Raw genomic sequence first — 18,293 nt, forward strand, 5'->3', positions numbered from 1 at the left:
TAAGCTGTCCCCTTGTCACACAGCGACTTTCATAAAACCGAGTCAAGACCCTACTCTTCCATCTCCTGATCACTCATGGTGAACTCCTGAACTCCACTGAGAATATTCAATGCAAAAGTGAATTTAAAATGCACAAAGTGAAGGCAGAGCTCAATTCTTATTCAGTGATTGCCACCTAGTTTCAGATACCAGCCTCACTACTCCAGGTTACTTTCAATAATTTGAGGCATGAAACCTTGTGGAAATCAGTATATATCGAGCAGATATGATTTACTTATAAAGCACTCAAAAGTTAGGATATGATTATTCCTGTCACCTTAATTCTGCCCTTTGTATCTGTACTGTGCACCAAGTGAAGCAGGATTCCTGTGGGGAAAAATAATATGCAATCGTGTAATTAATTAAAGGCTTACTCCTAATGATTTTATGCAAAAGGACAGAATTAAGGCTGCCTGAGGATATTTAAAATTGGCATTTACCTACTTTTTAAGAGTTTACTCAGAAGCTTAAATGCCTCTTTTAATACAGACTTTAAATGAAATTTCCGTGGGGTTTTTTTAAACCAGAATAAATGTTTTTATATTCAGCTGTAACCACATCCCCATCAGGTATCAGCAGCAAGTTTTACCTCGTGAACCGAAGCACAGAGAAGTAGGAAATGAGTCTGAGTGGCCTCCCTTTAACACATGACTCCTATCAGTACGATCTCATAACCGTTAGCAGGCTTTTAAATTAGTACAATTAGATCAGAATAATGCTGATATTTTAAACTTTATATAATAATTTTGAAACAGATAGGCTGGAAAAAAAATAAGAGAAAAGGCAGTAATGAAGTCTGTGTGGTTTTCAGCACCCTTGATTGTAAGATACAATTCCCTTACATATTCTGTATTTTTAAAGGTGCCTTAACTATTTAAGTTTTTAACTTGAAATTAATCCAAAACTACTCTAAATTTGTGTGCAAACTGATTGGGGAATGTAAAGGTGGTGTACATTTCCTTAATGCCTCTTCAGAATTCTTAATCAGAACTTTACAAATACTCATTATAACAAAGGAAATACATTACATACTGGGCAGTTCAGAAGCAGTAGCTGGATTCTATTCTGCTCCACTGTTCAACAGGATTATTAATTTAATTCTGATTCCTTAGATTTTAGCCTTCACAGTGACTGGAATTAAAAGGGATTGGCAGGAAGAGGAGGATATTAACTGACCAAATTTGATACTGACACCATTTTTGTGACAGCAGAGAATCTTGTGACACCATCTGTTGGATCAGTTTATAGAAAAAAGCCAAGGGCTAACACTAAAGCTGCACTTACAGTAACAAAGACCTACAGCTTGAATTAATCAGAAAGTGAAGGCAGTCTTTCCATTCAATAGCTAAATATCCCAATTACTCAGTTTAGGTTACATCCATCATTCATTTATGTATTTTTAACTGCTGAAATGTAATTATTAAGAACTGGTAAATTCAGAACTTTTCATTCTGCTAAAAACATACAAACTTTACTCTGTAGCGTACAGAGCATTCTCTTTCGTACTTATCCCATGGGCTCGTTTCCCTCCTGCCTACATCTTTGTGGGTCATTTACAAGTATGATCACCTAAAATCACTAGCTTAGAGGGCTTCATTTGCTTGTCCTGGGGCTCACATTTCTAGATTTTGGGCACATGAGTGAATGATAGTGCTATATAGGAGAAAAAGGAGCTCTGAACTATGGTTTTAGTGGTTGTCCTTACTAAAATCAATAGGAGTTTTTCATTGATTTCAAAAGGGTCAGGGTTTTGCCATACTTCCATACGTGAGTATGTCAGGACTCTGAAATGCTATGGCAATGTTCCTTATAAAGTAGGCCAGCTTACAGAAAGTTTTTATGAATACAGGTAGATATTATGTAGACAGAGTACCAATAATTTTTTTCAAAGGATTTTTGGGTATAAATACATAAATAATGTCATAAATAACTACTGTCATTCTGTCAGGGAAATCACAACATCAGAACAGGCTACATGCAGTGCACTACAGTGAATGTTCAATATATAACACAGCTAATACATTTGATAGCAGCTGAAATTCATCCGATGAGGATGACGAGGAACCGAACACTGCGGCAAATATCTTCTAATAAGGTCTCACAGGGCTCTGTTTTCATAGACACAGTAAAGGGAAAATCTAAGTCCTCAGGCCTATAAGTAGACAAAAGTAAAAAAGCCTAAGATCAAAGTCAATATGAATCTGTCCAGTTGGTGTCCTAAATAACAAAGTATCAATAATATGGCTTTGGACTTACAGGCAAGATTGAAACCTTGGGGAAGTTATGCAGTGTCTCCCATTCCCTTCTCAGGTATTCAAGTGAACCCACAAACACAATGTGCTTGAGTTCATGGTAGTGAAAGTTGCTGGCTCGTAATGGCATCACTAAATTTCTTAATCCAATCAAAGCAGATTTAACATCCCCAAATATGCAAACGACTACATGCCCACTTAAAACTGTCATCGCTGCTTCACTTCGAGTCTAAAAACAAAAAACAAAACAAAACAAAACAAAAAGACAAGGGAGAAATGAAACAAAGGGAAGCTTAAATCATATATTGAGTTTTAAACTAGGAAAAACACAACTGTCAATATTGTTCATGCACAAAGAAGCGGTTTGATAATAGTTGTTCATTTTACCCTTATTTATCCTTCATTAAATGTGCTCAGCAGAAGAAAATTTTGTTCTTGTTTGCAAATTCTTCAGTGTTCAGGAAGACATTGTACTGGAACGAATTCTGGTCCTGTATATGTTTCTACACATGTGGATTAAAGCTCTGGTTACAATCAAAGTACTATGGGTTTAATTAAAAACAGAATTTGACCTACTATGCATTTAGCCATTTGAGGATTTTAGAAAAGAGATGCAAAACCATGCCTTAGCTGATGAATCACTAGTGGTTTTGTTTCAGGACCAAATTGAAAAGGAAAATGTGAGTGCCCGATGGTCTTAGTAGGGCTTTATGGTATCACACATCTTCTGAACTGAGGACCGTATTCTCTTTGAGTCAAAATTCTTACTTTAGGACAAGTGGCTACTACCCTGAGAAGCAATCAAAGAACACTCTACACTGCTCTTCTTTGCAATACATGCCCACCATACTCCACAGAGCTTCTCTCAGTAAGAAAAAACTAGTGTGCAAGACAGTCGCTAACTTTTCAGGCCCACTGAACTTCCAGAGTTCTTGAATAGATATAAGGAAAAAAGTCTCATGGAGAACATTTTAATGGTATTGAGAATTATCTTTTTGTCTCAGTGACAAGAATAAATTTTTGCACTAATTTCATCAGTGGTACTGTCAGTTGAGCAGGCAACTCAAACACCAAGATGATTAAATAAAGTCATTAGGAAAAAATGATCTTCATTTCTAGAGCCAGTCTTAGCATTATTGCACTCCATCAAGTAGCTGCAGATCCACTGATATCATATTGCCAAAAAGTTGTACACTCAGTATCATTACATAGAAGTTCTGCCAATGAATAAAACTATGACAATAGTGAACTGCAAAATTTTCCCCTCACTTACCCAGAGTATATGTCCTTTTTTACACTGATTACACTGATTTTCATACAACTCTATCAAGAGAGTGGTCTTGGCCCTTCAAAGAGCAGAAGACATGAGCAAATGCTCAAGTGAAGCATGTAAGTTTTCCCATGCCTCTGCCTATGGGTCTCAAACACTCAGACTTTACAAGACAGAGACCAAGTCTTGAAAGAAATTATGTCTAAAATGTCACTCTATAGTCATCGATCGGTATGTAGCCATGTACATTTGACTGTATATCAAAAAAAGTTCTTACTACCTGATACTGCTGGAATCTCACAGAGCCAAAACAGACCTTGGGCAGAAAAATGAGTTCTTTTCTGATTGAGGCATCATCACGTATCAATTAGAAGACAGCCTGGGAGACCCCATCATCTTCAAATTATGTACTAATTTGTACTTGCTTGGTCTCTAAGGACAGCGTTAAATTTGCATGGATATGAATGTAGACATCAGTTGTGGACTATGAGTTTGAAAAGGTGTAGGGAAGCATTGTGCTGGTAGTGTCTTTATTGGTGATGATGCATGAAGCAGAACGAACCTGGCTAGACTTACAGATTCATGGGCTGGTTGGGGAAAAGCTGATACGGCATCACCAAGAGACGATAAAAGAGGCACTTCACAGCACCATTTTTAGAGAAACATTTTTCAAAGTGGGACAACATGTAAAGGTTGTCTGCTAAAATGTGTTTAGAGCATGAAGGCAGAGCTGCCCCTCTTTGCCTGCTGAATACGTACAAATGCATACTATTTAAAGCTGTTCAGTCAAACTCCGTCTCACAGCTCAGTCCCCAGAATTTGGAATTTACTTGCTTGACTGTTTAAACACTGATATTGCAATTCCAGGCAACATCGCAGTTATTACAGAAACCCCTGAGGAGAAGTGGAGACAAGCTTTTAACCCCTGATTACTAGAATAAACCGGGGCTGTCACCATCGTCGGCTACACCACACCACAGTGCAGGAAAATCTGAGAGAGCAGACTCAGGAAAAGCTTTATGAAGTGCGACAAAGTGAAGATCCACCAGGGAGTTCATTTCAAATATGATCAGTTTTGCGTATGAGATCTGGAGTTAGTTACTTGTTACTCTTAGGTATGAGTACATGAACACAAGTGGCACAAACTTTCACCAAGCAAAATAGACTGTGATAGGCCTTCTAATTATTTTTAATGACTTGAGTCAGTTTGATGGTTTACCCAGTTAAACAAACGAAACAAACATAGACTAGGCTCACTGCAACATGCTGGAAAGGCAGAGTAGTAGTACTACTTACTCTGGCCTATTTGGGCATCTTGATATGTTGGAAATTGAGAGAGAAGTTCTAAGAGAGCAAAATTCACATAAATAAATAAGAGATAATGCAAAGCAACGGTTGCCTGTATTAGAATCATTACTGCCTTGTGTAAAGAGATAAATGGGGTGTGTAAACATTTAAATATTTCCAATCTTAATTCTCTATAGATTTAAACTCAATATGCAAATTTCAGCTTATGAAAAAGAAATTTTGGACTAGCTTTTGTTGTTGCACTTGGCATACAGATTTACATAATCATAAGCCTTTAACCAACATACTAGCTTTGATTTCAACACACCATGTTTCTGATTTCAATATGCTGGAGTTAATGACAGTAGAGATTAATTTATTAATCCATTAGATATCAGTTCTATGGTTCAAATAACCTCTTTTCAAACAACTTATCGCCGATACCTACCAAAATGACCTTTTCAATGTCCTTGGCTGGACACCAATGAAACATCCCTGTAGAGTCGTATTTTTTCACATTGGCATCCATATTGTCAATCTGCTCGTTGCCAGGAATTAACAAGGGGTCATGCCTGGGGAAATACAAGTTGAGGACAACATAAATGGAAAATATTATGAATTATGGATGGAAAGATATCCCAAGAGCTGTGTACAAAGAGGGATAAAAGTAAAAAAAATGAAATGTATTTACACTTTAACATGCTTTCAATGAGGGCACTTCTAAACAAAAGCTGAAAAGAAAACAAAATCAATTTTAAAATTTTGGGTGCAGTTTTCAAGATTTTCTATACTCTTTCTACATCAATGGCCATTTAATTTTAAACAAGGTTTTCTGACACCATCACATCCATAAAAGTTTTTCTCCTTTCCAGTCCCACCCTTCCAAAATAAATATCGGAGTTGCCATTAGCATCTGCAATGAAGTAGAAGGGACAGGAACAGAGCCCCATGCTGACTGACTGGCATAAGTATGGAAAGCCAATTACTTGCTTTTACCACATACAACTTCTGACGTGATGCTCTTCGCAGTAAAAGCTTTAACAGGCTGCACTTTAAATATTTTAGCAATTTGCCCAATCATATTTTGCTTTCCCAAACTGAAGCCCTTTAAAGATTCAACAGTATGTCATTTTAGAGCAGACTGACTAACAAATGCCCACATCTGGAATACTTGATTTTAATACCAAACAACAATGTCCACTTTCGTGGACAACTCTACCTGTGATAACCTTCTAAGTGTTTTTCCAGCAAGATCTTAAAGCACAAGGTTTCTCGAAGGAGAAGCAAATAAAAGACATTTTTATAAACCTGCCCTCCACCAAAATAGTTACATCTAGGCACAGACACATACAGTTCTTTAATTTATATGCTAAAATCAAACATTACGCTAAGTACTAAGTGACTCCAACACTCTCAGATGCTAGTGGGGACCCTGAAGTGATTGCATTATGCAATAGCATTAGAAGGAGAATCGTGTTTACAAGGCACAGGGTAAACCGGCCCTAAAATCTTAAATTTGAGGAGGGAACAGTGCTTTGTCTGGCAAAACTACAGTCTTTACTTAAGGTTTTTGTCATCAATGCTTGAAATATCCTGATACAGAATTGTAACATTTCAGCGGAGAAAACATTTGCAATGTAGGAATATGCTAAGTGCTCTGAGACAGGTAGCCAAATTTTAAAGCCTTTTGAAGCCTGTTAAAGAAATGCCCGTTTTGGCTGAACTCTCAAAACTGGAAAGTTTACTGCTTTTAAAGCATATGAGCCAGCAGACTGTGATAAGAGACGCTCTTCTGCATTGTCTACTAAAGCAGGCTTTGAACACTGCGTATGATACAGGTTAATTTACCCTGAATACAGTATGATAAGTTACCATCCTTAAAACAGTTATGCTTGCATACCTAAGAAAGGCGTAACCTCTAATTCCTTCAGGGTGATTAATTTGTGTAATTTTATAGCCACTGATTATATCTCCATTGAAATCGGTGGAAAATTCTCATTCCTTTCACTCAAACAGGGTCAACTCCATAGAAAGTGGCTTAAAAGAACTTGAGACACCATTAATGCAGTGTTCCTTTTAAACCAGAATCTTTTGACGCTTTAAGAAAAAGCAATGCGCTACATGGCAAAGGCGTAAGTCAGACTCCTCTGGAAAAAGAAACACTGTGTTTGCAAAGTTTTTTACATTCACTCAACAGAGGTACAGCTCAGCGCATTTCACCATCAACCCACTGGCAGCCGAGGAGTCTCTAGGGGACTACCTGGGCTCTCTGACCGTACTCCAGGTTTAGTAATGAAAGGCCTTGCATGAGCGTGCTCCTGCTTTTATGGGAAGCAGAGGTGGCTTCTTGGTGCAAAAGCTGTACCAAAGGGTTTTGTTGGGGGGTTGCTGTGTTTTATTGTTGGGGTTTTTTTAAGTTCTAGAAAAATATCTAGACCCTGCAGTCTCTTACTCTGTTCGTCAGCGAGCTGCAGCCATGGTAGTTTTGGCTGAGAGTTAACTGCGAGGCTGCTCATGGGGCGTTCCTTGCTGCGCAGAGTTCCACCTGGTACAGTAAGTTCTGCAAGCATGGATACAATTCCATTTGGAGGTTGTACTGACATTCAGACAACATCTAGTGGTACTCTGTCCTAGCTATTTTTTCTGATGGAGTGCGTTAGCTATGCATTTCAAAATAAGAAATTTTGCCAAAAGGTTAGGAATCGTCAGGAGCTTCCTCTGAACAGAAGTTTTTCTTTCCGTTTCATTTTTTTTCCCCCCTGAACTTACACAAGACATTTCTCCGCCAATCCTTTGTAGCACAGCACTGAAACAAAAGCAAAGTTCACTGATCAAATCACCTCCTTTTTCTTTCAGAAATCAGATGCATCTAGGAATGAATTTTCCTTTTCCCTTTCCCTTCCTCAGAGAAACTATAATAAATCAATTTGTAAAAAATTTCATATTCTAATTTTCTTATCAGTGTTTCTTTTCTGCTCTGAGATTTAAAACTAAATAGATCATTTGAAGCTTTCACACAAATTAGTATTTAGCAATACTCTAATCCCAGTCACAGGAATGATACAAATTGAAAGGAATTTTATAACAAAGCAGGTGATAACAGATACCTGACATCAAATTATGGTCAACTGCCTTGAAGTCTGAGGCAATTTTTAGTGTGTGTGTGTGTGCTTAAAGCCTAGCGTAGTTCTTTTTTAGGTATGAGCCTTGCATCCTAAAAGGGAACTTTCAAAGTAGCTTGTGCCAAAGATTTATTAGACTTTTACCTCAATACTATATTTTCTAGCTGTCTTAGGTTTAAATAGAAGTTTGCTATGGAAGGGGCAAAGAACGTGAATCATCAGATATAATTCCCTACTGAAGTTTGAGGTAACAAATTGTGATTTTAAAAAATAATATATATATATTTTTTTAAATCAATACATGCACTTATTTGCAATATGATAAACTGTTTGGATCTTCTGCTTCACTGCTTGGAGTACGGCAAGTGGGAGCCTTAAAAGAAGCAAACAGGATGGGTCACACAACAAGAAAATATGCTAATAGATACTCTTGTACTGCTTTTACTCTAGGAGAATGGATTATTGCCTGAGAAGGAAACCGTGGTAAGACTAGCCATGCTTTGTGTTTCAGAATCTGTGGGTTTTTACATATAAGTGTGCTTATTAAATTTAAATCTTCTGGGCTAAGCTATTATTTTAATCTCTCTTTAATCAATGATTTTTTCATTCTCAGTAAAGCGATCCCTGAAGATGTCCATGGATATTGAAAACTGTTTACTACTAAGGTCCAACTTTGTCCTCGGATGTTTGGACTAGATGATCTGAAAAGTCCCTTCCAATCTAGGCAATTCTATGGTTCTTTGTTAGAAGATATGCTGGTTTATGCACTTAAAAAATGAATTGATCTTTGGACTTTTTTTTTTTTTTAATCACCGTGGTCATTTTATGAAGTAATACAGTAAAAAAATAGTATTACTACTTTGGACATATACACTCTTGTTAATCTGATGATCTAAACCTGTTTTGCAAATACTAAAAATTAATTAAGACAGACGCACAGAGGCCAAGGCTGTCAAATCTGCCTAAGGGGTTTGGACACCCTCTTCCCATTAAAATTCATATTACACAAAGCATTACAGTTGTTGCCCTTAAAGCCAAATCACGGACTGAATGTTTCTAGAGCCTCCCTGCCCCCCTCACCCAGGAAGATGGCCCTGTCAAGCCATGCTTGAGTCACATTGGCAGGTTACTGTGGAAATGCTAGTATTAGTGCTGCAGCTATTGTGTTCTTCAGGGCCATACAGTCATCTGCTTGAAAAATTCAAATTATAGAAGAAAACCACCTTCTACCAATTAAAATCCACAGTGGTTGTTTTAATTGAGATGCTGGTTTTTATGGCTTGCAATGACCAAATCATTTGGTCATTCCAGCTAGGAAAAGACAGGCATGTATATCATGCATGGGAGAAAAGGAGCAAAAGTTAATTTTCCCTCATCCGTAACTCCGGTTTAAAAATAGCTTCTCTGGTTCTTATGGCAGATATTACATACGCATGACTTAAAATGAAGAGCAAAATACCATCTTTTCAAGGTTTTGAAAAGCATATAATGCCACTTATGATCAATTAAACTTGAAAATGACGCTAAATGCCATGCTACAGCTGCAACCCCAAAAAGCATGCCTGGGAGACAACAGCCTAAAGCAAAACCATAAATCCCACTTCCAGCAAACCTACTGCAAGGAAGGGAACATTACATTTTAAAGAGCACTGCTTTCGTAGCACACTTTCATAACTACTGCAAACTTATTTCCTTGGAGTTTTTGAGTCTGGAATTTCTGAGTAATGATTGGGGACGGACAGAACTGAAAAGACCACAGGGGCCAAAATGGCTGCCCAAATGGCTGCCTCATTAAATGACTGTTGTTTATCTTGTCTTTGGATTCTGTCACCTTTGTTTTAACCCTTTTGCTATCATTCATATCCAATTTTGACCATTAAAGCAACATACCCATATCGATCTGCAGTGGAACTGTACATATGTTGAGCACTGGGAAGGAGAATACTACATCACCAGTAAGGACCCTGGTATTGTTTGAAAATAAACAAGTCTTTGCACATCAGTAAATGTTGGGCTACTTTTTATTCGGCCCTACAATAAAATTTTCCTTATATAAAATCAATGGCAAAACACCTTTGGGAACAACACAACTCCTCTTTAACCTGTGTTTGTTAAAGTCTGCAATTATGCCTTTCTCAGTAGATATACTATATCTGGGTTTTGCCCGCAAATAGATGTCAGGGTCTTGAAACTCACCTTGTGTGCAGGCCAGGAATTTTGAGTTTTCCTACCTGACTTTGGACGTGGATGTGTGTTACCAGCGTATGCACACTCATACTTAATTTTCGGAGGAAGGAGTGGGTTTGCTGAAGGTAAGATAGGAGGTGAAGACACACTAGAGAATGTCTCATGCCTTTGAAATTTCTCCTCCAACTACCCTAACAAATTGTGGCAATTAACATGCTGTTAGTGTTAGATGTATGCAGCCAGTGCAGGTGCTAATAATTGAAAAAGCATTTAGAGCTTTTACACCCTGGTTGAATATTTCATGATGTGCTGCATGTTTCACTATTTACTCAGTGGGCCTCTGTCACTTCAATCTTCTCTGACTGCTTTGACTGGTGCTATAAAGCTCAACCAAGATAGAGTGACGGCTTGTCACAGGCAAACTCCACCGACTCCGGCAGCTCGCTGGGACTAGCTGCGAAGGTTGTCACGACATTCTGATGGAATTCAGCAAATGTTTTGTGACTAATACACCCAACATTTGTCGGCTACCATTAGCCATTCCCTGTGACCCTCTGCAGTCTGTGTGGATGGCATTAAGTTGTAATGAGAATTTGTTGCCTATGTGTGTTACACTAATGACACTCTCTTACTGATCTTTCCTTGCACAGGTTAATCAGCAATGGAATTCATAAGGATGCAGTGCCCAGATGCATGGAGCTTTAGAGAAGAAAACCTAGTGCGACAAGAGAAAGAAAACCTTCAGTTTACTGTTAAATGCTTTCGTTGTCATATTCAGAAGCTGTCCTAATATTGGCTGCAATCTCACACTGCGGGACTTTTTCCCTAAATCTACAAAGAAGTATATATTTAATAGAGTAGTTGGTACCTCCTGCACTGTGCAAGCTTTTGGGCTGAATTACAGTGCTAAGAACACTAACTAATTCTTCTTCCTTCCCTCTCACTCTGCCCAGGGTTTTTTTTATCCTGAGAAGCCTTTCTGAAGAGTTCATGTTAATTTATCAAGACTACTAAGGACACTGATATAGAGCTGTTTACTGTAAGAATCTTGCTCATTAAAGTATCTTGATACCTCAGGACTTGCTCAGAATATGTTTCAGAAGTATGAATCCTCTCACATAGAAAATTAACAAAATAGTTAACTTTTAGACTTTTATATGAGCAATTTAATAAGGGAGAGACAAGGCACACAGCTAATGTATCTTCTGGTTTTGATATTTCCCATTTAGATCTACTCAAGCTGCAGAACTAGCAATCTTTGAGGAGTAGGAGAACGTACCTGAAAAAATAATTTTTCATTTGTAAAAAAATAAACCCACAGTTAAGTGCCATAATAAAATATAGGAGTGTTTTTTGCCACTTAAATGAAGTGTATAGCCTTTATACCTTATGATAAAAGCTACCACTTTCTCAACTCAAAGTTTATAAGAATACGTTATTTCCTTTAAACCCAGTTTAAAGCTAAAGAGTTTTTTCTTTCCATTGCCTTGATCTGAGTGGATCTTCTGCTACCCTGAACTTGATAAAAAAAGCCTGTTGATTTTTTTCTGCTGGAAAATTCTCCTTTTCTTTCCTGTCACTGCGCTCTCATCTTAAAAACACTTGTGCAAGATTTCACAGTACTCAAAAAAAAAAAAATCTGATACTGTTCTTACTCCAATGGTTTATAGCACAACTACCAATGGTAGCAACAGTCAGAGGGCTAACGTATACCACCTCCTATCATTCAAACCTTTTCATTCTATAACCTTGTTAAAAACAGGTCTAAGATAACACAGTGATTACCGAGATACTCCTGTTGCTCACGTTGGTTTAGTGAACTTGTAAGACAGAATCAGGAAGTGAAATGTGCTATTAAATACCTGCAGTGTTGCTGCTTAGTTATCATTGAGTATTAGCACCTCATAAAGTTAGCCTTATAAATCCTTAAAAAAGGACATAAATTTTAGAGTACATGATGGAAATCTCCAAGGCTGAGGGACATAAATATAAACCATTATTATGGTTAATCAGTGAGCTTTCACCTCTTCAAACCTTGCCTTCGTGTCTGATTTAGAGGTGTCATGGAAAATGATCAGATTGAACTTTTTTTTTTCCAAGGTTTTGCTTGACAAATCTTCCCCTCTAGACCTCCCATCGCTTTTTTGGGGTCCCATGAGAAAGCTCACAGTTTCAGCTTGTGGAAGGGCAGCATTACAATGGCAGGGAACTACAAATTCATCCCAAGTGGCACTAGCAGAAATGTGTGCGTACATTTGAGTGTATGTAGCTGGGTGAGCAGATGAGGAGATAAATATGCATGGCCATTGTTCATAAACTCAGAATATTATACCCAACTTCAGGAAAAAAAGACAGGAGGTTTCCCCCCTCAACTTCAGATAAATAATCTCATTAGGTTCCCGGAAATGTATGCCAAAAAGCTCACTTTTTTCCATGTCACTTAGCTGGGTCTTGACAGTCTCTGAGCAAGTTTTATGGTTTGGTTGGGAATTATTTTAGATCCTCGATCAAGAAAAATCCTCAGGCTTATGAAATTCTCCGTGGCAACACACTGAAAACCCAGCGTCCTCTGATGCCTCCTTTGATTCTTATGTGATCAGGGACACTAATGATAATGACCCTTTGCTGAGTATGCTACTTGTCTAGAGGCCTATGTCAGCTACACCACTACGTTCAGAGTGGACAGGGACAAACTATTTGTTTGCTCTTCAGGCCCCTTGGGCCCTGTCATATGCTATTTGTTCTTGCATTAAGAGGTACTTTGACTCAGCTGGGCTGACATTTCCTTCAAGTCAGTGTATTCCACTCATGCAATAGCAGCTACCAAAGCATTAAGTGCGGACTTGAGCCCCAGCAACAATCCTTTTAAGTGGCTTTTTTGATTCATATCCAGGGCTTTTCACATTTTTACTGGTCATTCTGGAATCCAAAATGACACATTTTTTTTAAAACTAGCTTTGCTATTTGATGTTCGGGCAACATAGCCTCATATTTAACACGGCTGTTCATCAATAACTTGCAACAAAACTTGCGACTGTGAGATGATGAACAGGTGACTTGATATCACTGCATGACACCAGAGGCACCAAATGGTTCTACTTTTCTTCTCCGTTTCATGAAGGAGGAGACCCAATATGCGATTACCCTGCTACTCACAGCTTTCCTTCCTTTTCCTTCCACTTCCTATTTTAATTTTATTTTTTATTGCAATAGGATGTCCTTGTGTTCACATCTCCACAGAAGCGTCCATTTTTTCCTGTTTGTTGGAGTTTAAGTTATTTTTAAATAATACCCATGTTCTTGTGGGTTTAATGGGACAGACTTCTGTTGATGTAAACCAGACAGAAATAACCATGACAATACAGAGTATTTTTCTAGTTAATTTGCATTTGTAGCTATAGTCGGAATTTGAAGGATTTGTATCTGATTGATTAGATTCTTCCAGTATTGCATCAGTGTGATTCTGCTCATGTCATTTGATGTGATGCAGGACTCAGTTAGAACAGTGACTTTCTAAACGAGAATCTAGACCATTTGTGATCTGTACAAAGAACATTTGTATGCCTACTATCCATTTATTTCAGTTAGTAATTTATTGGCATTTAAAGAAAATTACATCAAAAAGATGACACTGAAAAGATGCCTTCCATCTATCTATCTGGATCATATTTGGTAATACAGCTTTCTACTTACGTGTGAGTAAACCTCAAAAAATCCCGCTTTCTGACCAGGTCTAAATAAGCACCTGTCAGACCTCTTGTCATGATGTCCCAGGGAATCCCTATGATATAGTTTCTGTCCTCTGTTCTGCTCCAGCGATAGTCATAGAGTTTTATCTCATGGCATAATACCTTCTTCCCTGATTTTCCCCAGCCACTGTGGAAATCTGAAATCTACTCAGCATTTTCAACATCATCTTAACCCCGGGGCTGCTCAGAAAGTCATTCTAAAGTCAGAACTCTGATTACAATTTATAAACGAACTTTTCTCATATTCCTCCTGCACATGCTCCAGACTTCTTGTCTTCCAGGCCCCCGCCAGATCCAGAACCCTAGCTGAGGCAAGGTCTGCCAAGCAGCCAGCTATTTCTGTGGGAGGGACAGGGGTGAAGCTGGCTTTAAAGGAGCTTTTAAAGTAAATTTAAAAACCAAAGATAAATATCAGCTACAGACATGACAGTGCTTTAGCTGATTTACCTCTTGTGTACTTTTAGCTGACATACACTAAAGATTTCTGGGCCAGAAAGCAAGTACCTGCCACTGTAGGTAATTTACGAGGATACAAAATAGCAGATAATACAGCCCACCTTTGTTTATCAGAAAGGAGAAAAGCGTTTGGCCATTACACACAAAGCTTAACAGAGTTCTCTTCTGATTCAATCCACTTTCTCTTATTTAGCACCTTGAACCCAAGTTAAGTCAGCGTAGATAAAGAGTAAGACAAAGAGACGGTTGGATCTGGGGAGAAGCTGAGGGTGCCGACGCAGGGCTGGTGCATAAATTTAGCAGCAAGGGCAAAGAGGAAGAAAACAATGTCTGGATTTGGAAGCCTGGCAAGTTCTCCACTCGCTGCTCGACCTGTGTTTAGCAATTCTGATGTGCTACTGAGCAGACAGCTCAGGCTCAGGATGACTACTCTCCCTCAGTCCCTCTTCAGCAGGCAATGAAAGCAGGCTCCACTTTGAAAATCTTCCCCCATCATGCAAACTGACACAGGCATGCTTTTCAAAAACCCACAGCCAATCTGTTGATCATTACTTATTTACAAAGGCCTTCGGGCAGAAAGTCCTGTAAAAACCATACTTGATACGGTATACACTAGCTTTTTCTGCTTGTGGAAAAAAGTACCCCTAAGGCTACCTCAAACCATCACTTTCTATTGCACATAAAATGTACCATGTAACACTAAAGTATTTAATATATATGGTATAATATATCTACAGGAAAGGCATTTGTGTAGAAGTATGTTACCCTGTATTTGGTAATTTGATGTTTTGCTGAAGGCTATGACTTGAAAAAGCCTGCACCTAGTACAGAGGACCTGTCATCTCAGTACCCAAGAGCCAATAGAATAAAGAAGTACCCTTAAGCAGCAAAACTTTGACACAGCTTTGAAGCATATGAAAACAGTATAACTCCCCAGAATTATTATTACTCAAGATCAAAGAAATGAGGCATACTTTACATAGCAAACAGGGACAGTGTGCTCAGCTCCAAATGTTTCAGCTCTTTCTCTCTCTCTCCCTCTCCTTCTTTTTATTTCTACTTCCCCAAAATTAGGATCTGGGGGGGGCCGAATCTCCCACATGTTTAAAACTTAAAGTGGTTAAAACTATTAGCACCAGATAAGAAGACTGTCCAAAGGTGAGTAAATTGAAAACGATGCTAGCATGACAACTGGCACTATAAAAATGAGAAGCTCGCCAGTATGTTCATTTTATTCTTCCTCATAAACTGTAAACAAGCATGTAAATCAGTGTCATGTGGGCAAGGCTGAGCTAACGGGAAGGCAGAGAACTTTTAATGATACATTTAACAGAAATAGATGGTCAATAGGAAAAAAAAGCCACAGCTGGGTGCATTTTCTTCTGTGAATCAATCTCACTTTTGGTTCTGTAGTCTAAACAGAGATGAAGAAGTTACGTCCTTGAATATGCCCTTTATTGCAGCAACAATAAACAAATATGGATGCTTCTGTAACTGGCCAAAGAAAATTCCAGTCTACTGACTGAAATACAAAGAGGAATATTACCTAGCTGTATCCAGAATTGTTAAAGGAACAAAATAATCGTCAACAATAAAAGACAAGTCATGAGTTATTTTATATACGGAAGGAAGTATATATTCATGTTAATCTTCTTCACTTAACCTCTGTGACTGCAGAGCAGTTACAGTTATACGTACATCCAAACCCCAAACTGCACCAATGTGCCTGTTTATATATGTAAATAAGTTTACATTTTTCTGTGTGTGTGTGTGTGTGTATATATGCAGTGGAAAATCTCTGCCATGATACTTAGTTCTGCATACAACTGTGGACTGAGGTTCCAGCCTGGCTACTTTAGATATACAAAATCAGAGCAGGAACAGCCTCCTTGTAGAAAACTCCGTGTCCACTATCTGATCCTGTTCCGACTGACTTGAGCAGGCAAAAGGCGAAGCACAGTGAGACAGAACGCAAATGCCATATTATTTTAATAGATCCCAATTTCTTGTTGCAGTTCTAGTTTTAACAAATCTCTTAGAGGTAATATGTCCTATGGAAGGAAAGTACATAGTTATACAAAGGCATACTGGTGTAAAATAACGTACACATAGCAACAGGGGAAAAATATCGCTAACAAGATGATGTTTTCATCACCCACTTTTAGAGTATATACTACCCTCTTAAAAATCCCTGTGTTTCATAATTAATGTGCTTTTAGCCTGAGTAAAACTGCATTAGTTTTGAACTTTGCTTTGGCAAGTACATAGATTATTAGACTTTTTTATCAGTCTAAATCAATTAACAGAAATTTGATTTCAATCGACAGGATAAAAGGAAGGTAATATTCAGGTTCATTTTTGATTGTGATGATACATCTCACATATGGCCTTAAGTACAGAAAACAGTACTCAGAGGGAATCCAACAAAAAGAGAATTGCCTGAGGCAAACTAACCACATGAGTTCCCCTGATTGGTTAGTGCTATCATTAGTGCCACTGCTGTTTAAGAACTACACACGGACAGGACAGGGTGACAGCTAAGACTTTAAAGCCTATGTATTTTTCAAACAGCTTTTCAAACTGTTTTTCATGACAGAATTTTTTTCAGCTCTATCATTAACTGCTGACAAGCTGACAGAATAAATACTTCAGCCTTTCAGAAACCATCTAACAATCTTTTTTTTCCACCTCCTCCCCTTATTTTTGAAGTGGGGGGAGGAGCAGAGGAAGGAAAGAAGAAAGAAGATGAAGATATGAGTTTCTTGCAGTCTTACCTCATCAGTTTGGGTGAGGAGTTGGGTGAATTTCGCATGCCTCCGTTTCGCTGCTTTTTTTTGGGTGATAGTGTCGACGGCTGCTCATCTTCAACTGGAAATATAAGGAACTCATGAGATTAAGTACTGCTCTAAGTGCAATACGAAATACAAGTGAAGTAGCAAAGAACACACACTCTATGTCCATTCACGCACTGATACTTCATTGCTAACATAGGCCCAACAGTAATAAAAATCAAATACATGTTAGTCGAAGAGATTGGTTTGAAGGAGAAGCAGGGAAGAATACCAGGGCTTTGAACACAGGCGTTCAAATTGGTTTCATACTTCAAAAACAAAGGGGGGGAACCACATTCGTGTTATTCTTAGAGTTATTTTCAGTTAATCTGTGCTACAGAAAAGTAGGATTAGTGCTCTGCTATATTCTCAGAAAGGTAAAGTACTATTTGCAATACCAACATAACAGCTGCCAGCCCGCTTTTGCTAATGAACTAGACACCAGTTGGTTCTTGCTCCTCACATGCCAAACAACAGAGTCTTCATGAAGAGATGTAAAATATTCAATGCCTTGATGTTCAATGATTCAGTTAGTCAGGAATGCGAACGCAGCCTGCCATTGTGCACAGATCTCCAGCACAAGTCAGACCTCATCGCTCTACCCTTCTCACAAAAGGGAGTTTTAACAGGAGTGAACAGAATGAGGTTGAATGGAAGTGGGGAGACAATACCTGTATAACAGAGGATGCATGTGTTATGCAATCTTTTAATGAGGATGAGCTGGATTTTCAATGACAGATCAATTTCCAGAGGTAAAATCACTTATGGTTTTGCCAATCATAAACTACTCTTGGATAAGCTATGTCACAGTATATATTGCTTAAACGTAGGAAGTTATCAGGAAGTGCAGTTTCCTAATAACTTCTCTCTAAGAATTAACCATCATCTTTACTGTTTCAAGATTGTTACTGCACTTGATAATCTGTGCATAAGGTTTACATGTGCTATCAAAGGGAATTATTTTATGCCTGCTTTCTCAAATTCACACTAATGATGAAGTATTCTAATATACAGAAGGAAAAATACACTTTCTTTTTTTCCCCATCCTATTGTTAACTAAAAAATTAACTAGAAGATAATATAACTGATGCCTAGGAAGC

At 38.2% G+C, this 18,293-nt stretch overlaps 1 protein-coding gene across 36 annotated transcripts in view; it reads right to left on the reverse strand.

Annotated features, from left to right (window-relative positions):
- The window catches only part of KCNMA1 (potassium calcium-activated channel subfamily M alpha 1), a 508,587-nt gene that overhangs the window by 56,294 nt on the left and 434,000 nt on the right, over positions 1-18,293 (reverse strand). For all 36 annotated transcript variants that reach the window (XM_063339500.1, XM_063339499.1, XM_063339492.1 and 33 more), the window contains 3 exons: positions 17,137-17,230; positions 5,297-5,420; positions 2,296-2,520 (listed from right to left, as the gene is read on the reverse strand). In XM_063339500.1, coding sequence (XP_063195570.1) covers positions 2,296-2,520; positions 5,297-5,420; positions 17,137-17,230 — 443 coding nt within the window. The remainder of the gene's footprint in view (positions 1-2,295; positions 2,521-5,296; positions 5,421-17,136; positions 17,231-18,293) is intronic.

This window comes from Chroicocephalus ridibundus, chromosome 6 (genome assembly GCF_963924245.1).
Source record: "Chroicocephalus ridibundus chromosome 6, bChrRid1.1, whole genome shotgun sequence".
Lineage (NCBI taxonomy): Eukaryota > Metazoa > Chordata > Aves > Charadriiformes > Laridae > Chroicocephalus > Chroicocephalus ridibundus.